Raw genomic sequence first — 24,420 nt, 5'->3', positions numbered from 1 at the left:
ATGAAAAAGTTTAGGGTACAAGTTCATAACTTCTGATTTTCCTTATTTCATTAATCAAGGCACTGTGGGAGGTGTTGTAGACAGTGTGAATTATTATGCTATTGAATCTATCAGAGCTTCATAATGTAGTTTCATTTACTCAAATGATGTGGTTGAGGTCTTGAGTTCAATGAAGAGAGGTACCATTAAGTTCTAGTCAAAAACATGTATCGTTGGTGTCAAGCACATTGTAGGCACTCAGATTTCTGAGTAACGGAGATAATCAATGAATATTTAATAAATGAACTAATGCATGCATGCATACATACATGCATTGTGACAGCAGGAGTGTCTCAACAATTGATACTGTTCTAATGACTGATATAGAGCTATTTATTTTTCTTATTTAAAAAAATTACTTAAAATTATTTAAAAACAATGAAAATCAAGTCAAATTACTTGTAGACTGAATTCGGATCACAATCAATGAAATTTTTAAAAAAGTCCTAGGAGGTAAAAAATAATGTAAATCCAATTTAATTTTACTATAACAATTATTCTATAGAATGGTGTAAGGTCTTGATTGATATGTATTTCATTTCCAATAGAAATAATCATAAACACTACAGTTAATAAGCTGCAGATGATATACTAGCATTTGAAGAATGCTGAGTTTCTAAAAATATATGTAACCATTTAGATAAGAAAAGAGTAAACAATTTTATTCTTATTAGTAATGTGCTTTAGTTGCAAACACATTTAAAACATTTTACTTCATCATAATCCTTATTTCAGCCTATGAAGGAACACTTTTCAGCACAGGTAATTTCTTTAAAAATCTGCCCTTATAACCTTTTATCCTTAAGTGTTTCTGTGCTGCTCTTTTAGCAAAGTCAAGAACCTCGACATCTCTCAGGGAATGATATGAAAGAGAGAGGAAAATCTAACTGGCCAGACTGTACATACGGCAGGGAAAAAATAGTTGAACACATTATAGCAGAATCTCAGAATGAGGTGAAAGGAAACTGGAAGATGATCTTGTCCAGGAATTAGCAGCTGGAAGATAGGAAGATCAGTAGGAAAGGAAGAAGTAGGTCAAGAGGGAAGAGGGTCAAAAGAGGAACTCATGACAAAATAGAGCTGGGTATGAAACTGAGTAAGTAACAAGTATATATGTTCTATTGTCTTCTAGTGGATCAGATCTTTGAGAGTAATAAAGTGCAAATTCATATAAGGTATTAGTAATTACATACAAGTTTTATTTTACATTTTCTGAATCATAGATTCCAAAATTAACAACTACTATCAACTGCAATTCTGTAAAAATTTTGAACTTAAAAAAAAAAAAAAAAAAGACTCCACTGAGGGGGTTCTTGCTAGGGAGCAGGCAAGTGTGGAGATGGAGGATACTTACTTGCTGTCATAGAACTTTTCACAATATTTGATTTTTCGGCATTAAAAACTGTTAGCATTTATTAAAACATATTTTTAAAAAATCTTTGTTTGAAAGACTTGGAAACCATTAATCTAATCTGATAAACAAGGTATGGCCCTTGAAGCAGCACATCGGCATCACCCAGTATTAGTGTCCTACTTCATCACTTGGGAGCTTGGTGGAAATGTGCAATTTCAGGCCCAATTCCAGACCTCCCAAGTCAAAACCTGCATTTGAACACATCCCCAGGTGATTTGTATGCATATTAACCCCTCTAAGCCTTTTACACGGCTGATCAGCTTCCATGACATCAGTAGTGGGGAGGCTCAGTACCTTCTAAGATAATCAACATTTTAAAAACTAAATGCCTGATCTCCACCTGCCAAACCCCAAACTAAATCCTCCCGCAGTTTTCCTTCCCTCAGTTAATTTCATCCTTCCAGTTGCTTAGGCCATACAACTGAATTATCCTTAGCTCCTTCATCAAAAATCCTATGTGTAATCAACCTGCAGTTTCTCCTGGCTCTACCTCTAACCTATCTCCAGAATCTGACCAGTTCTCATCACCTCCATAGCCATTACCATCAGCCAAACCACCATCATTGCCTGCCAACATTAGTGCAACAGTCACAGACCCTTGCATTTCCCTGCCTGCAGTCTATTCTTCATATGTTGCCTTGGATTATCTGCTTAAATATAAGTTGGATCCTGCCACTCCTCCAGCTAACCCCCTGAGGGCTTCTTATCTGATGAAAAAAATCAACCCTTCAAAAATCAGAAAGGTTTCATTCATATCCCATATTCAGTCAATACAAATAACAGAAATAATCTTTAACATGACTCCATTAGGGATCAATATCAAACTCCCAGTTGTTCTTTGGCACTGTGACTCTCTTTACTTTAAAGGCATATTTCACCTCTTTTCAAATGTACATTTTTAGTCCCTGCTGGTGATGCCTTCATTTCTTTTTGCAAGTAGATATCTGGTAAACAACAAAACCATTACTTAAAAATTTTATATGTGTGGATGACTTTCCCCCATAACCACATCACACTCAAAATCATAGCCAAACTCTTCACAATGGCCTAGAGGCTCCTCCAAGTCTCTTACTGTAGGCTACCACACTGCCTCAGGTAGATATTGCTTCAGCTGTCACTGGCTTTTTCACCCTCCTGCTATAGGATTATTGTGCTATCTCAGTGAGGTATCCTCTCTTAGGCTATGATGTCCATCTCTAACCCCCATTTCCTATCTTCTTCCCATGTTTTATAATATATGAAAACATTCATTCATTAATTTGTAACTGTTTCTCTCTCCCCCATTAAAATTCCATGAGAACAGGGATTTTCTTTGTCTTGACATATACCCAATACCTAGAAAAGTGCCTAATGCACAGTAAGCTCATAAAAAAACATTAAATAATGAACAATGAACAAATAGCCCCACTTAGACTTTTATAACTAAAAGATCTTCATTCTATTGAGCTGCCATTAGTGTCACTGTGATATCCACTAATTTAATATTGATCTGTTCTCAGCTTCAGGATGAAGAAAACTATTCACTGTGACATATGATAGGCCAAGTATTTAAAGGAATGGTCCTGGGCAGCCCAGGTGGCTCAGTGGCTTAGCACCGCCTTCAGTCCAGGGTGTGATCCTGGAGACCCAGGATGGAGGCCCGCATCTGGCTCCCCGAATGGAGCCTGCTTCTCCCTCTGTCTTTGCCTCTGTCTCTGTCTCTCTGTGTGTCTCTCATGAGTAAATAAATAAAATATTAAAAAAAAAATTAAGGAATGGTCCTACGTCCCTTAGTTTCTCATCTTTAAGTTTAGCAGCAGGGGCAGGGAGCAGAGGGAGAAGAATCCCAAGCAGGCTACGGACCCAGCATAGACCCTAATAACGGGCCTCGATCTCATGACCCTGAGATCATGACCTGAGCCAAAATCAAGAGTTAGGTGCCTAACTGAGTCACCCTGGTGCCTATATATATAAAATATTCAACCTTATTAAAGATAAAAGCATCTCCTCTCTCCCAAGTACTGTCTTAGGCCTTGAAAGCTGTATTGGGTGAGGTAGGTGTTGTATTCTCTCTCATTCTCCCTTAGCCTATCAAGGAGAGGAGTCTCTTTATCTTTGATTTTCAGGAATTTGACCATATTCTGCCTAGATGTAGTTTTCCTTACACTTGTTTTGTTTATATTGAGGATAGGGTACTGGGTTCCTAGGGTCTACTGGTTAATGACTACTCCTAATTTTAGAAAACTCTCAAGAGTTATCCCTTTAAGTTATGCCTTTTGTTCCATTCTTTCTTCTACTTACACATACATTAGACCATTTGACAATGACCTACATGTTTTTCAGTTTGTTCTCTTTCTTCTTCCTTTCTTTTCTTTTCCTCTTTCCTCTTCTCTGTGTTTCAGTTTGGGTAGTTTCTATTTAGCTATGTCTAAGTTTACTAATCCTATCTTCTGCTTTGTCCATTTGCTGTTATAGCTATCCAGTGAGTCCTTAATTTTAGATATTAATAGTTTTAGAATGTTAAATAGATGTCATTTCTATGAAATCTCCATCTTTTCAACATTTTTCTTTAAAATACTAGTAACAGTTAATTCAGATTTCTGTCTACTAATTTCAACATCTCAGTCATATGCAGGTCTTTTACTACTTGATAAATCTTCTCCTGGTAATGGGTCTATTTTCTTTGCCTGTTTAATATCTTATAATTTTGGATTATATATTAGATATCATGTTTAAAAAGACTATAACAAGTTAATGCTATTTTCTCCCAGAGAAGGTACACTTTTTCCTGCCAGGAATAGTGGGTAAGCAGGGAATAATTTCAATTCAATCATTAACTTAGCTAGGCAGGGGTTGGTTTGCAATTTTAGCTAAACTCAATGCACCTCGTTTCAAAGGTCCTAAGGCAAGACTTGTCCTGTATTTGTTGTAGGCCTCTCCCAACAGAATTACACTATTTGATAAAAAATAATGCAAACCAAACTGTGAGTCCCTTATGTAAATAAAATTTTCCAGTAGCACATTGAAAAAAGTTTCAAAAAAAAAAAAAACCTGGAAAATAGTTGTAATAATGTAAATAACTCTATATATCAAAAATATTATATAAAATAATATAAAGATTATTAGTGAGATATTTTATTTTCTTAATTCTTCAAAATCTTGTGTATATTTTATAGTTACAGAACATCTCAGTTTGGACTAACCACATTTCAGACGCAGAAGAGTTACACATAGCTAGTGACTACCTTATTGAATAGTGCACCTTTAATAGGACTTTATCTAAGGAATGTGAAACTTTGAGAAACTCAATTTCTTCTTATCAGCTTCCTTTCCCCACCCAATACTCAAAAAAGGCACTGTGGATGCCTCTGAGTTTGGGGTTACTCCAGACTCTAACATGTCACTCTAGACCGTATGTCCAATTAAATGTCCCTTTCCCACAACAAAAATCCCTCTGCCACCATCAGATAAGGCAAATAATTTCAAAGGTAAAAAGAGCATCCAGTCTCTATGCACCTAGGAAAGGTATTTCTCTCCCAGGAATTTAATTCCTCTGGATCTCTTTATGATATCAATCTTTGATTTAGATAAATCAGCTTTATTGTGATATAATTTGCATTCCATAAAATAAATCTTTTTGAGGTGTATGATTCAGTTTTTTGCATATTCTCATTATACTAACTATACCTCATTCATTTTTTTTGAAGTTGAATTTTTCAAAACAAGTTTTGTTAGAAAAGTAAAGGAGCATACAAATATTTGAATTCATAAAAAAAAGTATAGTATTTGTCATACATAAAATCAAATATCAAAGCCCTGAGATCCGATAAATCTAGACATGGTCTGGTCGTTCTTTTCCTTCAACGGTTCTTACAAGTACTCACTGTACAAATCACTGCACATCACTACTATCTACTTCCAGACAATTATTATGATCCCAAAGAGAAATTATCCCATTAGCAGTCATTCTTCTCTCCTGTCTTAACAACCACTCTTCTATATGGTCTTGAGGGATTTGTCTATTCTGGTCATTTCGTATAAATAGGATCTATAATATGTGGTATAATATGTGGATTTTTTGTGTCTGGTTTCCTTCACTTTGCCTGTTTTCAAGATGGATCCATGTTATAACATATACTTTATTTCTCTCTATGGCAGACTAATATTCTCTTGTATGGGTATACCACATTTTGTTTAGCCATTCATCAGCTGATGACCGCTGGGTGTTTTTTTACTTTTGGCTTTTAGGTCTCCAATCCAGATTGGGTAATTTTTGTGTAAGGTGTAAGGTAAACGTCGAAATCCATTTGATTATCGAGTAGTCTGAACACCATTTGTTCAAAAGACTATTCTTTACCATTGAATTATCTTGGCTTCTTTATTAAAAACCAATGGATAGTGAATGTGATGGTTTTATTTGTAGAATCTTAATTCTATTAATGGACTTATATATCTATCTTCATGCCAGTACTCCATCGTCTTGATTTCTATTGTTTTATCATAAGTTTTGAAGTTAGGATGTGTGAGCCTTCCAACTTTGTTTTTCTTTTCTAATACTGTGTTAGCTATTCTGGGTCCCTCAAATTCCCATATGAATAATTTCCATATGAATTTTAGGATCAGCCTGTCAATTTCTGCAAAGAAATTAGCTAAAATTTTGATGTGGATTGTGCTGAATGCAAATTATTTGCAGGAGTACTGCCGTCTAACACTAGTGAGTCTTCTGATCTATGGAAATGGGATATAATTTCATATAGTTAGATCTTTTAAAATTTCTCTGTACATGAGATATAATTTCATGTATTTTAGATCTTCTTTAATTTCTTTCAACCATGTTTTATAGTTTTCTAAACTATAAAACTATATAGTTTTCTATAGTTTTCTAAACTATAGTTTTATAGTTTTCTAAACTATAAAACTATATAGTTTTCTATAGTTTTCTAGTTTAGTTATAAAAACTAAACTATAGTTTATAGTTTTTATAAAACTATAGTTTTATAGTTTTATACTATAAAATTTATAGTATAAATTTTATACTTCTTTTGGTAAATTTATTTATAAGTATTTGATTCTTTTTGATGAGATTATAAATGGAATTATTTTCTTAATAATGATAACACTGCTTAGTGCAAGTATGAGCTGATTTTTATATATTTTGTATCCACAACCTTGCTGGACTAATTTGCCTAACAGTTTTTCAGTAGATTCCTTAGAATTTTCTATATACAAGATTAAGTTACCTGCAAAAAGAGTTTTATTTCTTCCTTAAAACCTGGATGACTTTTATTTCATTTTTCTTGCTTAACTGCCCTAGCTAGAACCTTTAGTTTAATGCTAAATAGATGCAGTGAGAGCAGATATTCTGATCTTAGGTGGGGAAGCATCCAGTTTTTCACCATCAACTTATGTTAGTTATGGTTTTTTTTTTTTTTTTATAGATGATGTTTATCAGGTTGAAGAAGTTAAAATAACCAAGACAGAAAGAAAAACACACAGAGCAGATTAAAAGAAAGAGGAAGTAAATCATATGGGAAGAGAGCAGGAGAATGCAATGATCTAAATGTATACTCAGGGAGAGGACTAAGTGATAGAAATACAAATTTAAAAATAACTCTGAAAGGAATTCATACAAAATTGATTCTGAAATGCTCAGCCATTAGTTAAGTATATGTTTTTTAGCAAAATGTGTAAAAATTCTGTGCATGTCGGTTTGCCAATTATAAAAAAAATTGGGGCATTTATTCTATGAAGTACCTTTACTGTACTTTGTATAATTGGTACATATTTTTATATATTTTGCCATGAGTCAGGATGTGAGGCACTGAGGGTCTAAAGAGGAAATATATATTTATTTATACACTTAGTTTACTTTTTCACATTATATTTCCATGTTCTACAAAAAAATTCAGTAGTGAAACAGAAAATGAGATAAGGAAAGAAAGCAGAAAGTAACAAAAAGAAATATAGAAAAGGAGGTGGTAAAGAATAAAGATACATAAAGAGAAGGAAAGAATGAGAAGAAAACACGTATGAAGAAAACATGACAAGTAAAGGAGAATGACTAAGAAAAACAGTTCAAGGACCATGGGAAGAGTGTAGTGACAAACAAACATAGGAAAGCCACATCTCCACAAAATGACTGCTGAGAAGCCAGCAAGTGGAGAGGGTAGAGGAAGAAAGTATCTTAGGGGTTCACTTTATTTATTTTTATTATTTTTTAAAGATTTTATTTACTTATTTGAGAGAGAGAGAGAGAGAGAGCACAGGCGTGGCGGGGGGGGGGGGGGAAATGGGGGGAACAGAGGGAGAGGGAGGAGAAGCAGACTCCTTGCTTAATTAGCAAGGAGCCCGATGTGGTGCTTGATCCCAGGAGCCCAGGATCATGAGCTGAGCTGAAGGCAGACGCTTAACTAACTGAGCCATCCAGGCGCCGCAGGGATTCCTCTTATTGATGGTGATAGGATGTTTTAAGATAAGTCATATTTCTTTCACCAAAAGTAAAGCAGGACCCTCTTTGAGGACCACTTACTTCTGAAGTGGTAGACAAATGAGGTAGAAAAGACAAATATATCTGAAATAATTTTCAAATGTTGGAAAATTAAATTATTTTCACCCAGAAAGAATTCTACTGTAATCTTTTCTCTAGATCCTAAAGAGAGTAAAAAGGTATGATTTGTGGTCTTGTCTCTATTCATTACTTGACTAGAGACAACTATTCTTCTGGATCCTCACTTTCCTAATATATAAAAGAAGGCAGTGGGATTAGAAAATTCCTAAGGCTTCCTTCAGTTCTCACATCCTGAGACTCTACATAAACTAGCAAAAAAAAAAAAAAAAACCTTACTTAAAGGATGAATACTATTAACTACCAACAAAAATACAGGAAAGAGAACATGATATATGATTCAAAAGAAAAAATAATCAATTTTTCAAAAATAGAAAAATCAAATAATAGAAAAATTTGAGAAAATAAAATCCCTAGGACCTCTCTTAAAGTAATAATTCAATTCAAATAATAGAAAAATTTGAGAAAATAAAATCCCTAGGACCCCTCTTAAAATAAAAATAGCTGTCAACCTCTAGGTGGTAAGTACATTACAAAAATCAGAATCTTTCCTAACAGTAACATTTATCAGAGAACAGTAGGAATTTATTTTTCAAAGAATGACACTACCTCATCTGAGAAGCAGACCAGCAGGATGCATAAGACACTAGTACATCAGTATTTCTGTGATTTTTCGCTCTTGGTATTATTTGCAACTGTACTTTTATGTCTGGCAGCAGTGCCAACTTCAGTACGAATGATGTATTATTTTTATCATGTTGATTACATATGCTCACTAGTTTAGTTGTCCATATATGCTTGGTGTGGTTTGCAAATACTCAGTGACAAAATCCAGAGCATGGCATTTTCACAGAAAGTGTTTACTGTGAAATTTCTCCCTAGAAGTTTGCTTTTCTTTACAGCTTTGATCCATATGGACATCCACAGTCCTACATTTTAAATAATGGCTTATAGTTAAATTAAGAAATTTGATTCAACATGACTACAGCAGGATATGGTAGCTCAAGAGAGAACCTCATTTTCTTATGTGATTAGAGATTTGGTCAAATTTAAAGTCTGCTAAAATTTTCCAAACTGCGCTTCTTCAGTTTTATGGTCACTCGGTACTTACATTCTGTTATTCATCAACACTTCACAGAAATACTTGATTTGTCTGAATGAATTTAAAAACCCACAACTGAAGGAAATCAGAAAAACCTGGTTTTAAATATCAAAAGATCCCGAATGAAAAGTATTTCTACAGGCCACACTAAGCAAGTTTTATTGATCAGTGTACTTCTTTACAGGATGAAATTGTTGCAAGATTGAATGTAAGAAAATAAACTTACTGGTAAATGTCTTTCCTGAGGACAGATCTGCCAAGAGGATTGTCCGCTTGGGGAGCCATAGCAACAGAGCCAATCTTCAAAACCATGGTGTCTTCTTTTACTGTCTGATTAACTGTGACAAAAGAAATAGACTCATGAAGTATATAGTGGGTCTGTGTGTAACTTACTGTATAAGGAGAAATCTTTGAATAATGGATAGATACTCATTAAAATGAAAACCAACACATGAGGACAAGGAAAAAATGTTAAAAATAAAAATATTTGATGTGTTTTAAAACTATTTCCTTTATATCCCATTAAACAGTTTTCTGTTACCCACAAATGGAAACTAGAAAAAAAACTCCACCCCAACATTAAAACACATGAATTAAATATATATAATGCTAAAGTAGTCATATTTATCAAATTTCATAATCTTAGACTACTATATTTTTCTCCCAAGTGACTGTCAGCTCTGGGATTTTTAATGCTGCATTGCTGTGTACAAATATATTACTTTTACAGATATATTAAATATTACCACAAAGTCAGGAATAGATTCTCAAAGCCATTTAAATTTACATAATAGATAATAAATATAATATATACATACACATGCGCACACACAGTAACATCACTTTAAGCTATAACGTGTCAGAAGACCCAAAGGAAACATAATGGCTGTTTGTGAAGAAAGAAAAAGCCAAGGAATCATTTACTATACATGTACATTTCAACTTGCTTTCTAGGCATTTTTTAATTTTAGTAATTTCTACTGTGAAATTGCTTGAGAAATAATAATTTCACAGCTATGTAAAAGTTCTACCTCCTAATGGAATCTATCACTAAGGTAAGTAATCTCAAAAATAGTAAAAAGTTAAAATATATATATATATATTTATGATATATATATAAATTCTGATCCTTTGTATGTACTGAGTAAAGGCCTATTTTAACATGTTCTTATCTTATAAAGTTCACCAATTTTTCTACAAATCACTGGCCAATTTAATGTCTCTTCTAAGAACTATTTGAAATGGATAGGGGTTCTTCATGGCCCCATTAATTTATACTGAATTCTACTTCCTCTTCTTCAACAGATGATCTCACTGTAGTAGCTGTTTAAAAACTGTTTAAAATTTTAAAAAAATGTTTAAGATTGCTAACAATACACAACTTTCTAGATTTTGAAGAAAACACATACTTTTATGAGAAAACTCATAATTTCTCTCAAGAAACTATCATCCACCACAAATGGAACAGAAAAGGACTGGATACAAGATCTTCGGAATATCCTGAAGAGAACATGCCTACAAAGGCATACAATCCATATTTCGCAAACTGTGGTGCCCAAAGAATGCAAAAGCTAAGAGATTATTTCCATCTGCTTCAGCAGTATACTCAATATGGTCTGATTTAGATTAGTCTAAAAAAGAAAGTCAAAATTAAGAAAATCAGAAAAAGTTAGAAGAAAGATACTGAGGAAACGAAGGAACCAGAATAAGATGTACATAAAGGGAGTGGCAAAACAGCTGGGATGTGGGGGGTCAGAAGGACAGAAGGAGGAGGAAAAAAGAGATGAGTTACCATAATAAATATTAGTAAGTGGATGCTACAATAAAGATAGTACTTTTAAATATCCACAGCAAAAAAAAAAAGATCAAATAGAAATTACTTCTCATGCAGCTGTACTATTTTCACATGACTAGAGGTCTGGCTTGATTATAGGTCCTTATACTATGAACACTGTTTACATTTCACAGATCTTGCATTTTATGCCAAGCTTATCAAACAGTTCCATGTGGGTAAAACCTCTGATTAAGCAGCAGGCATCAATTAAATCAATAAATAGTAAGCCTGGAGAATGGACCATACCACAAAAGTGCAATTAGTGTACTTGCTAACTGTTCTTCCAGGCTACAGATACTACCCACCATATGAAAGTCTAAAATGTAATAGAAACACTGCAGTAAATGAGGTACATATGGAAGAAAAATGACGTACTTGGTGTTACATACAAAGCCTGATCCAAGAACAGAATTCTGTTTCTGTTAGAGCCAAAAGTGTTCTCACTAGATTATACTGACTATAAAGTTATAATAATAAAAAAGCACTTAATGCAGATAATTCACAAACTAACTAAAAATAACCAATTTTATTATAGAAAGTATTTAGCTTATCAAAATCTATCATTAAGATATAAGAAAAAATAAAATATGTATATATACCAAAAAATGCCTTTATTCAATTTTTTACTTACCTTATAATTAGAAAAAAATGAGTTTCCCTTTTTTGGTTTATTTCACTTGCATTCAATAGTTGGACTATATGAGGAAATGTTCCCTCTAGATGCATTTTCAACATGAAAATGAATGCCTTCCTTCTTTGCTTAAAAATTTAGACAAATTTTTTTTGCCTCATGCAGAACTACTTACTCTAGAAGACTCATACTAGATCCAAAAAACGGTCCTCTATTCTGAAATAAATAGCTTAAACTGGAAGTCAGACACCTGTAGATTCAGGATCTTGATAATGATTACATACAATGCATACAATATTCAATTTGAAAACCAGACTTTCAAAATTATTTAAATACAATATTAGAATGTTAAATATATTTTTCTTATTATTAACTGATTTTACACATGAACTATTAAAAAAAGCTTTTACATTTAATGTAATGTGAAATGTAAATCCAAAAAATTTTATCTTTTCTTGGGGCAAGAGAGTGTTATTGAAAATGAAAATGTTATGAACAAATCTGAAATCATGAGCTTAAGTAAAAACCAAAAAGCTTAGAACCAAATTTTCCTGCAATTATCAGATAACATTAGATTGTTGCTTATAATTTTCTTAACTTCAACAAGAAATAAAATGACACAGTAAAACATCTAAAGTCTTAAGAGTATTTGAACTTGTCACTGTGCAATGTTATACTTTTAGAAAGTCATAACTGTAGTGACAACCTTACACAAAGCTATCAATAAAAGGTTTTAGCAGTTACTGCCATATTTGCAATTGAAGACAGAAAGAAGGTTAAAAAAAGTGTAACTTTGTGACTGTCCTGCTTATTAGTGGGAAATATACTTGCATCTATTTTGCTGATTAACTCTGATCTCCAGGAACATACTGCTTGGAGATATCATTTATAACATAGCTTTGCTGAGAAGGATAGACTTAGGAGCATTAGCTATGCTATCACACTTATTAAAACATATTTATACACATACTTCAATCTGATACAAATATTATTCAAGTAACACCTTTCTGGAGTAAAATGAATATGCTCTTGACTGTTACTAGATTTTACTGGAGTCATGTTAAGTAATCATATTATTTCTAATGTAATTGCTGCTTCAATCATGTTTTCCTTAATCAGATTATATCTTTTATTTTTTTAAAGATTTTATTTATTAATTTGAGAGAGAGAGCACCAGCAGAGGGAGAGGGAGAAGCAGGCTCCCAGCTGAGCTAGGAGCCAAATGTGGGTCTCAATCCCAGGAGCCAGGATCATGACCTAAGCCGAAGGCTGACACTTAACCAGCTGAGCCACCCACGTGCCCCCACACTATATCTTTTAAAATGTATTAAATGAAAACATTCAATCTTCCAAATAAAATATACATTTAAAAGTTTGTCTATACTTAAAATGACTAAATGGTGAATTTTATGTTATGTGCATTTTACTGCATTGAAAATTTTTTCTTGGGTGAATTATGATCATTTGAATTAAGAGTAGGAACTCTGAAAGATAAAGTGTCAAAAAAATCTAATAGAATGTGCCAAAATCTTTGAACTTTTGGCATCCGTTTTTAAAACTGTATTTTACAGACAGGCACATGTTCTGGAAATTCATTACTTTTCCAGAGATAGCATAGATATATAAATAAGTACAGCTGACCCTTGCACAACATGCATTTGAACTGCTGGGTCCATTTATATGTAGATTTTTAAAAAGTAAATATACTGGAAAAAATTGGAGATTTGTAACAATTTGGAACAAACTGTACAACCTAGAAATACTGAAAAACAGTAAAGAGAAAGATATTACTCTAAGAATACTGCATATAATACATATACAAAATATGAGTTAACTCACTGTTTATGTTATTGGTAATTACTAAGCAATTAGTAGTTAAAAGTTTTTGGGAAGTCACACATTATACATGGATTTTCAACTGTGAGTGTGGGAGGGTTAGTGCCCCCAACCTCTACATTATTCAAGGGTTAACTATAGAGGTACAAGTAAAGATATATACATGTAGATATAAATATAGATATACCTATAGACATAGATACAGAAACTGAGGGGAAAAAAAAGGAACAAAAGAAAAACAAAAAGAAAACGGATGTATGCAATGCAATGTAGGCCAGACAAAAGATAATACACAAAGAGCTCTTATTAAGTGATACAGAAAAGATGAGAAACTATTTAGAAAAAGAGTGTACTTTTCATTAATGAGCCTGACAAAAACCTGAAAACTCTGTTAGGATGAGACTAAGGAAACAGGAAACTAGTGCAGCTATTTAGAAGGGCAACTTGACATTTCACATCCCTTAACTAATTTTAAAGGTACATGCCTTTTGATCCTTTTGCTAGAAATTTATTTATATACATTCTCACCGGTCATGAAAAAATGCCACTAAAAAGGTGTTTATTGCAAAAAGTGTATATAAGCAGAGAATTAAAATTACCACAAGTTCACAGAGAAAAGTGGCTCTCTTTTCCAAAATGGCCATAACAACATGCACCCTCTTCTGTATGCTCTTATTCAAGGTTATTGCTTAGGAACTACTTAGTCATCTGAATTTTGAAATTATACCTTAAAAATCCCACCACAAGCACCACCAAAAAAAAGAGAGAAATATAAAAATAAGCAGAAGTCTGGAAATATTTTTGCAATTACAATCAATTGGGGGATTTTTCTAGTTACGGCAGCTGAATGGCAAATTTCAAACTTTTAATTTAACACACGAAGCCAAAAAAACACCACACAAACAGGACAAAAGTGCAAAAAGTGCAAAAGAAATAAAGCTGTTTTCTCTCCCTTTTCTCAGATAGCCAGGTTTTTAGTCCTTCTGACATGTGCACAAATCAGTGAAGCAGAGAATCTGTTTCTATGAACCACTGCTGTGTATGACAGAAACATGAAGCTAGTGTTAACTACTGAGCTTCTGATCTCTGCCTCACTGCACAGGTGCTCAGGTACTCAGTGTTCACATGCTCCCATCCTTACTAAGAGTGAGCCCTCTTAGTGGCTCAGTTATGCCTGCACATTATTGTTCCAAAAATACCACAAACACTGCCTTAGTCAAAAAGGTGTCCAAATAGACTAGAGGTTTCTTAAAAACAAAGAATTCTAATACAGAATTACCATATGATCCAGCAATTCCATTCCTATGTACATATCTACAAGAAGTGAAAATGGGTTCCAACAAATACTTGTGTTCATGGCAGCATTACCCATTAATAGCCAACTCGAAGATGGAAACAACCCAGGCATGCGATAGATATAAATTAATAAAAAGTGGCACATCCATAAAATGTATATTATCCAGCTGTAAAGATGAAGTTTTGATACATTCAACAATATGGATAGACCTCAGAAACATCATGCTAAATGAAATAAGCCAAATATTTATGATTCCACTTACATGAAATACCCAGAACAGGCAAATTCATAGAGACAGAGAGTAAATCGGAGGTTACCAAGGGTTGGGAGAGTTATTGCTCAATGGAAACAGAGTTTATTTGCGATGATGAAAACATTTTGGAAATAGTGGTTATGGTTGTAAAACACTGTCAATGTACCACAATAAAAAAAAAAAAAAACCTTTCTAATTCAATGATCAAGATAATTTACATTTTACAGGTAACAGCTGTCTTAAGAAGAAACATTTAACACTATAAATAAAATCCTCCTAGTGATGACCACTTAAGGGCCGTGACACTGACATGGATGATGAAATGAAGTTTGTCATGTAAATTTCTCTCACATACATTGTTAACAAAATTTTTATTCAAAGGAGCTCTAGAATGTACATCTAACTGAAATAAAAGAACAATTCATTGTGAAAATGTTCCCTGTATTAACAAGTAGCAATCAAAGACATCCCAGATCATTCAGTACATCAAACAGATATTTTACCACGAATAATCAAAAGTTGAATGCAAATCAAATGTGCACATTGAGGAACAGCTATGTCTGATTCTGGAAGATTTACCATTATAAACACTATTGAACATCTATTTAAAAAGTCTTAGCCAACTGCCATATCTTGAGAAAGCAGCATACTGCTACTGCTTTTTATTCTAGGCCCAGTTTCAAAACTTAAATTGGAGATGAAACATATGCATTTTGTTTATTTTCTTTTTATCTGTGATCAATATTGATATTTTATGATTTGAAATTTAAGGTGTGAAACCTTAAATTAAAATAACATTAGGGATATTAGAGGAAAAAGGATTCAACTTCGGATTAGTTAACATGCAGTTACTATTTGGAGAGCAGTTTGGTCCTATAATTGGAGAGTCATTTGTAATTTCTGAACACTTATACATCAGTACTAAAGCATCACAGTCACATAGGCTGCTCTGCTTCCTCATCTGTGCATGACCTTTCCCAATGTTTTTACATAAGCCCTCCTTCTGTATTTCTCTCCATCTCTTCCTAACTTTTCATTTCCTATAAAACTATTTTGCTTAGCTTTCAATAAAGTTTTGGTCTTACCAACTGTTTACATTCCAATGAAAATAATTAGAAAGTTATTGAATGGAAACATTAAATATACAATACAAAGAGCTTTCAGGACATCACAAAAGCTTACTAACATATCTTGTTTTAAGTGAAGTTACAGAAACTCACTCTGGCTAGGAAAATCAATGCTTTTTTTAAGATTTTATTTATTTATTCATGATAGACACAGAGAGAGAGAGAGAGAGAGAGAGGCAGAGACACAGGCAGAGGGAGAAGCAGGCTCCACAGAGAGAGAGAGAGAGAGAGAGAGAGAGAAAGAGGCAGAGATACAGGCAGAAGGAGAATCAGGCTCCACACAGGGAGCCCGATGTGGGACTCGATCCCGGGTCTCCAGGATCACGCCCCGAGCCAAAGGCAGATACTCAACCACTGAGCCACCCAGGCGTCCCAATAAATGGTTTTATACTAACCAAAAGGATATCTGTAGAAAAAAGTCCTTAATTGTTTTTTTTAAAGTCCTTAATTGTTAAAAAAAATTTAGAACTTATTTTTATATTGATACAAATTTTCTGCCATTTTATTTTAATGGAATAAGTTATAGATACCGTAATATGATATTTTGGAGTTGTAATGGACTACCTTGAATTCTTCTACCAAAATAATCATGTTTCCTCTAATAATGAAGCCAAACTACTTCTGCTTCCATAGTGTTTTCCCCTACTCTCAGCTGAAAAGTCAAAAAGATGGTTTGAAAATCTCCATGACCTTTTATGTTTGTTCTCTTCTTGTACAGTTATGAGAAAATGTCATTATGACACTCAAACTAGTTCTCAGAGAGCTATATTGTTTAAAAACGCAGGTTTCATTTTGGAGCTCCTGGGTGGCTCAGTTGGTTAAGCATCGACTCTTGGTTTTGGCTCAGGTCAAGATCTTAGGGGTTGTGGGATGGAGCCCTGAGTCAGGCTCCACACTCAGCAGAGAGACTGCTTGAGATTCTGTCTCTCCCTCTGCCCCTCCACCCACAGGTATGTGCACTCTCCTGCTCTCTCAAATAAATAAGTAAATCTTTTTTAAAAATGTAGTTTTTTTTAACCTATGTAACTTTAATATAAATTGTATTATCTAGGAATTCATTAGATACTCACATAATAAAGGAAATAATAAGGAAAAAAAGTATAGAGGTCAGTGTCTCTGTAATGAATATGCAGCTTTTCTGGTTAGCGGTTTCCTCTTAGATCACTTATAATTTAATTGCTCAGCGAAGACTAAGTCAAGACTTTATTCTTTACATTTCATGTGTTTCTACAAACTACCTGAACAAATGAAAACAACTCTATAGTGCTGTCAGAATGTAGTGATGCAGAGAGTACTAATTTATCTCAAAGCAATCAATTTTATGATAGTTCTTAGCAAAAATCAGAAGGAAAAAATAGGAACTAGTATATTAAAATCCATTAGGGTATAATACACTGATTTTATCTCTAGATGTCTTGGCAATTAAGAACTATAAAGCTCTACAGATACATTTTTTATCTATAGAAGAAAAATTTTTTAAAAGAACCATTACTTTGAATAAGACTTAATTATTTATAATGTTAGGCAGAGTAACTTCTCTAAGATTTGGGTTTAGGAAACAGAACAAGAGACAGACTAGACTCCAAGAAGAGAATGAAACTAGGTGCTTTTCTTTATTTACTATCACTGATCATTCAAGTTCTTCCTCCTTCTCATCATAACTAAAAGGAAAAAAATCTCTACTGTTTTCATGTGGCAGAGGCTATTACTTATCCCTCAAATACTATTCTCTCTTCTTTCTCAACATCACAAGGCCTTAATTTATGAGCAGAGCACCTACCACTCAGGGAAATACTGTTTCTCAGCCTCTCCCGCAATAGGGTATAGCCACATGACTACATTTTGGCAGTAGTGAAATGTGGGACTTCCAGGTATTCTACTTTGAAGGCAAGGGCATACCTTCTGATTCAACTCTCATGTACTGAGAGCTTGCTATGCAAGTGACACTATTTGTGGAGTCATTGTTGAAAAGTAAGCTATCAGTAAGGTCTACTATCAAGTTAACCACTATTAATATTTTATACATAGGAACTCAGATTAACTTGCTCAAGAGTTTGTACTTCATAAATAGTAAATCTAGGATTTGAACTCAGGTCTCTCTAACTCCAAGGTTCATACCATGTGAACCATTCTACTGTAATTTCACTCAAATTCCATAAAGTTCTATATATGTTTTATAGCATGGAGGAAACTAAAATTTTAAAAGTTCTTCTCATGGGTGGGAGCAGTGGAATTATAAATTCACTTTATTTTAAAACCTAAAATAATCTGCACTAAGAAGCCTAGAAGAAGCCACAGGAGGCTAGGGGTGTTGGCTATTTTTTTTTAAACTAATTGCTAGTTGTCTTAGGTATAGAACCTAACATCTGAGTTTAATAAAACAAATGACAGTAAGCATAAACTTTACTAGCAAAAGCCCTGACAAAAAAATCTATTTCTTATTCTAGTAATTGAGTCAGAAACATACCCAATATTCTGACTTATATCCTAAAGATTTAGTTGTAGAATGACTATAACATATTTACTTTTTTTGAAACACACCAAAGTGCAAACTACAACCACCAATCAACCAATCATATTAAAAAAATACAAAATTAAACTCCCTAAGGGGAAGTTATGTAAAATCAGTCCAAAAAAAAAATCTGAAGACAATACCTTCAATACTTGGCTGCATTTCTTCTGTTTTCGGAACAAAAATTCTAATTACACTTGTGTTGATATAAATCAAAGGTAAACTGCGTGAAGTCAATGTATGGCTTCTCATAGGTTGACCAGGAGATTTTCTTTTCTCTTTTTGGGTCCTTGGTAGTTTTGCTTGAAATATACTTGCAATGGCATTAAGCAAAGGAAAACAAAGGACAATATCAAAAGCTTGTGCTGAAAGAAGAATTTCATGAAGAAAATGAGGGGAACCATCCGTTAAACCTTCAGATAACTTATGCAAACTTCTTCGCTCATTTCTTGATGTTAACTTGTGGCGGACATTTTTTGTTACAGCTTTTGTATATGTCAAAGAAAGAAATCCATGCTGCTGATGAGAGCCATCTAGAAGTTTTGCTGTTGTCTGTTCCAGAAAAAGGAAATCACAATACATACTTCATTAAAAAAGAAAAAAAAATATTTGAAAGCAGCAAATAATCTCAGTTGGTATTATAACCTTTTATTATGTCTACATCCCTTGATGAGCACGTTACCGATCAATTCCACAGATGGGAAAAAACCATCTAAGACTTAGAATGACTAAACTGAAAATTAGGAATCCTGAATTCTAGTTCTAGATCTTGAGAGGCAATTACACTTTGTTGTGTTTGCGTCTATGATTTCTACTGGTACTTTCAGTGAAGAATTATCAAGAAGTACCAGTATGCTGTTATAACATGGGTCACAGAGAGGTTGTTTTTGCAGATGAAACTGAAATAACTGTGTTACCTATTTCCATTTGTAATCAATAACCTGAAGAGAAAACATAATTGACTTCCCTTAACCTAACATTTATGAGAACAGTTTTTCATTAATCTAGCTAATTTATATGATGACTGAGCCCATAAAAAGAGCCCCATTGATACCATGCTTTGAGAACTAAACCAATCATTTAATGCATGTTTAAGGGAACAGTAACATAACACAAAAATAAAACATGTATTTTAGAACCTGCTTATTTTCACTGGCTATTATATTTACAAAACCTCACTATCAATTCTCATAGAACTCAAATTCATATTCCTTGGATTTAATGCTATATTAATATGCAGAGAACATTTGACAGTAAAAATTATAACATTAATATTTGACAAGACTTGTCCAATTTATATTCAAATTATACACTATAAAGAAATTATAGTAAAACAGCATACTTTTAAGAGGGAAGTAAAATGTATACTTTGTATTTGTCAAAAATGAAAAGGACAGCTCTTGAAAAAAGTTTTCCTGAACCAATTAATGTACATAAAATCCTATTTTACAAATTACTCAACATAAAGTTAAAGTTGTTATACTCCACATTTTCAACCTCTCGTCCCACGTCCTGATAAAGTTTTTAAGTTATTAGGGTTCAATGTGTGATGTCAAGAGAGGAAGTAAACTGAGGAAGAAGAACAACAGTAAAAAAAGTGAGACTTAGTAAAGCAGCAATGTGCTCGGGCCCGTGTTATCTCAGCACTAGTGAAGCTGGTGTTCAGTCTAGTATTCATCTTCTACTTGGTCAATGACAGGCATACAGCCTTGTCCAGTTTCAAGAGGTCGCCAAGTAAGGTACTTTGAATTAGTTGTGAGAAGGAAATGGCATAATAGAAAAGGGGAAGAAAAGCAATCTAAGTAAGAATCATAAAGGAAATGACAAGGCAATTTGGTCAACTCTTGATCATTCAAAACATGCACAATTTAAAAAACATTATATACTTAAAGTCCTACACTTTCCTTTTGCTGATGGTAAAATTAGGCTGTAATTATGAATCCAGAATGAAAAGGATATGTAAGTAACCCAGAAACAAATTAGATTGTAGTGGAAAATAGCCTATGATTTAAAAGTACAGTAGAGTTCATTGACAAAGTAGATGATACAGAGGAAGATGAAAATCAAGAGTTGACACTATGGATAGTTCCAATTCCTTCTCTGGATTCCTGTTAGTGGGAGTTCTGTAGCATAATTTTAAAATGATTTCTTACAGAAGGAAAGAAGCCAGAGCAATTACTGAAAGGGTCCTGCTTGCTGATGGGTCGAACCAACAAGGTGCGTCTGTTCAGCTTGTCAGTACAGGAAAGGAAGACACCTCCACATTGCCCCAGAGACCAACACTCTTCCCCAAAGCTTGAGGTGATGGACAGGAGCAAAGAAGGTGAAAAGACAAAAAGCAATAAAAGCCATAAGCAAAAATATCTGGATAGTTTTAATTTTGCTCAAGTTTGCATAGGTTTAGGTTTGAGCCACTACTAGGTATGGCCTGTCTGGACCATCTTCTGCAAAAGCATTGTTAATGGAAGTGAATGAAAAATAATTGCTTTTAGTGTAAAGTTACTACTTTTAGTCTATGATAAAGGATAATCCAACATGAATTCATTTATGAATAAAAAGAACTTCTAAGAAGTCAACACAATAATACATTCATGATAAAATATTTTAATAAAAGCAATCCTACCTTTGCTGTTTGAAAAATTTGCTAATACCTATAATAGGAAAATGGTTATAAAACACAAGCAGCTTAAAGGAATAGTTTTATTTTATAATGTAATTTTGAAAGAACAAGTCAAAAAGAATTTACTCTGAGCTCTAATTCTTGTAAGCATTAGTCCTATTGCATGACAGAACAAAGATAAACAGTTTATGATATATTTTCAAAAAATCATAATTACTAAATGAGTCTCACCACAGGTTTTTCTTTGCACTGTAGAAATACTCCTTCAAAATGTCCTGACTGCCAACCTTCCCCTGGCCTGGAAAACATAAGTTCACCTTATCTGTTCTCTTCCATTTTTCTGAGTTAAAAAATTGAGCATTTATAACTATTTCAAAAGGTTATTATGTAAACAACACTACACTGAACTATAATAAAACATGGATCTGACAATGTAATCAAACTATTTATATTAGCACCACATCCTGATAGTTCTGCACAGAAGCATTTGTCTTCATGGTAAACTGTATACTTATTGATTGGTTATTTATTTCTATTTTACCCATGAGACTAGCAGGCCCATAAGGGCATGATTTTTGTCTATTTTTCTCAAACACTATATCCTCAGTGCTAAGCATAGTATACATAATACACACTCAATAAATATTTTGACTTAAGTGAATGAACAAATATTTAAAACTGAGATAAATTTAGTAGTAAAGTCACTGATGATCTAGAACATACATTATAATATTCACATCATCAGGAAATGATTTCAACTATAACATAATAATCATGTATCACCCACAAAAATCACTTTCATAAAGAGACATGCTATTCAGGAGGACCTAAAGAGCTAAGCATTCCATTATCAAAGATCAATTAAAATAGGTCATGGTTATTACAACATAACAATTATCATATGCTCATATGCTTTGTAAAATACTACTATTGTAATAGGCTGTAACAAAAAGCTAGCAAAAATATTTTTTTAAGATTTTATTTATTCATGAGAGACACAGAGAGAGAGAGAGAGAGAGAGAGAGAGAGAGAGAGAGAGGCAGAGACACAGGCAGAGGAGGAAGCAGGCTCCATGCAGGGAGCCTGACATGAGACTCGATCCTGGGTCTCCAGGATCAGGCCCTGGGCTGAAGGTGGCACTAAACTGCTGAGCCACCCGGGCTGCCTGCTAGCAAAATATTTTGAACTTCACAATTACGGCACAATTTTTTGGCTGGAGAGATTTGATAGTCATTGACATAACCAATACAATATATGTGATAAGCAATAAGATAAAGAATAAAAATTCAACTGTTTTCAATGTAAGTTAGAAACCTATTAAGTAAAAAAAATTGTTTTTAGGGTCTCTGATGTACCAATAAAGGTACAGGAACATGTGCTGCCTTTTTTTTTTTTTTTTTCCAAGTACACGAGGGTTTATTTACCAGCTTGGGCTTGGGGCCAAGTATACTCCACACAGCAGAAGAACATGTGCTTCTGCAGGCATTCAATAAATAACTGCTGAATGAATACTATAAATTCAGAAAAAAAAAAAAAAGGCTGTAAGGCTGTTTCTATACCAATATGAGACTGAAAATATGCTGTGCAAAATATTTTTTAAATGTGTGAGTTTAAAAAAAAATAAATAAATGTGTGAGTTTTGGGGATCTCTGGGTGGCTCAGTGGTTTAGCGACAGGGCGAGATCCTGGAGTCCCAGGATCGAGTCCCACATTCGGCTCCCTGCATGGAGCCTGCTTCTCCCTTTGCCTGTGCCTCTGCCTCTCTTTCTCTCTGTGTCTCTCATGAATAAATAAGTAAAATCTTTAAAATAAATAAATAAACAAATAAATAAATGTGTGAGTTTTATGGTATGTAAATTATATTTCAATAAAAAAAAAAACAACAAATTCCAGGGTAGTTAGTATTCTAGAGCGAAACAGAACAAAACAAAAACACAGAAAGCATTCATTATTTTTATTTGGGAAAAAGGACAAAATTGCTATGTATCTTTGTGAAGATATATAAAACTTTATTTTTTTTACTGCCATTACTTATTAAAGAATTAAAGTATATTTAACACAATCTATTTTGTTCATAAATTTAAATATAAATTATATTTGTTTATATCATACTTTTCATAAAAAATTACTAGGGAAAGAAAAATTGGTTCTAGGAATATCCACCACATGTATATTAATCAACTGTGAGATAAAATAAGTCTCCAAGTACCAAGGGCCATGAGATGTCACTCCATTTCAATCTGTGATTATACTAGTATGGAGAGTGGATAGGGAGTATACAGCAAAAACCAAAACCATCAATTATGTCTCCAGCGTCTTTGCAAACATACAAAATAACAAACTGTAAAAGCAGCCTATTACACTTAATACGGCAGTATGGGTATGTATGAGCAGATTTGCCATCTTATGAAACAAAACTTTGTTATGTTCCATATATGAATGAATTTCAAGGAAAACTGATCAATTTATCTGTTAAGAATCTTCTCTGGGAACAAGTATAGTATTTAAAAAAAATCCAAATTAAAACATAAAAATTCTTATATAGACTGTGTTCAAAGAAAGTATAGCTCTTCCCATATTTATTATACATTAGTTACCTGCTTCTATAGTGATCAATATTGAAACTTTCTATTTTACATTTCACTTTGGTATATACATCTTGAACATCTATGGAAGCACTGAGATCTTCTAGTTCACTGACCATACAAAGCTCTGCAATAAGAAGCAAACATTAAAATCAGCACGGGCCTCACAATCAATATTAAAACCTTCTGTTTTCAATTTTATGTTCACATATATATCCTTGACATCTACAGAGAAAATGAGACTTTCTCTCATTAACCACACAAGATCCTACAATAATAAGGAAAAATAACATTAAGAGAGGCCTCACAATTAAGACAGGATACCTATTTCAAGACAGAAGAAATTCATTTATGTTTCAATTGCTGTATCTGATATTAGTCAAGAATCTTCGCAATACTTTTAATGACAATGATAAAATGCATCAATACAACCAATGAAAAAGTTACCTCATGGCTTTTAGAATGAATTTTAATATAAAAACACAAAATTTAGGTATTATAGTATTGCTAATAGAAATCAACTGAGTTAGATATAATGATGTTTAAATGACAGTGATAAATAAAACTAAGTCTACTATTTCTTCTAAAAATAGTATTTAATATTTTATCTTTCCAGTAGAGAAAAG

General features: G+C 33.3%; 1 protein-coding gene across 11 annotated transcripts in view; it reads right to left on the bottom strand.

Annotated features, from left to right (window-relative positions):
- VPS13B (vacuolar protein sorting 13 homolog B) overlaps nt 1-24,420 on the bottom strand; it is a 734,128-nt gene that overhangs the window by 302,522 nt on the left and 407,186 nt on the right. For 8 of the 11 annotated variants that reach the window (XM_038555171.1, XM_038555170.1, XM_038555164.1 and 5 more), the window contains 4 exons: nt 23,807-23,921; nt 20,743-20,884; nt 18,733-19,141; nt 9,326-9,437 (listed from right to left, as the gene is read on the bottom strand). In XM_038555171.1, the coding sequence (XP_038411099.1) occupies nt 9,326-9,437; nt 18,733-19,141; nt 20,743-20,884; nt 23,807-23,921 (778 nt within the window). Of the gene's footprint in view, nt 1-9,325; nt 9,438-18,732; nt 19,142-20,742; nt 20,885-21,440; nt 21,508-23,806; nt 23,922-24,420 lie in introns of those variants that run through there. The other 3 variants (XM_038555168.1, XR_005368417.1, XM_038555172.1) reach the window with 3 other exon arrangements.

Source organism: Canis lupus, chromosome 13 (assembly GCF_011100685.1).
Source record: "Canis lupus familiaris isolate Mischka breed German Shepherd chromosome 13, alternate assembly UU_Cfam_GSD_1.0, whole genome shotgun sequence".
Classification (NCBI taxonomy): Eukaryota; Metazoa; Chordata; class Mammalia; order Carnivora; family Canidae; genus Canis; species Canis lupus.
The sequence above is the reverse complement of the archived record's forward strand: the minus strand, read 5'-3'. Positions and strand labels throughout refer to the sequence as shown.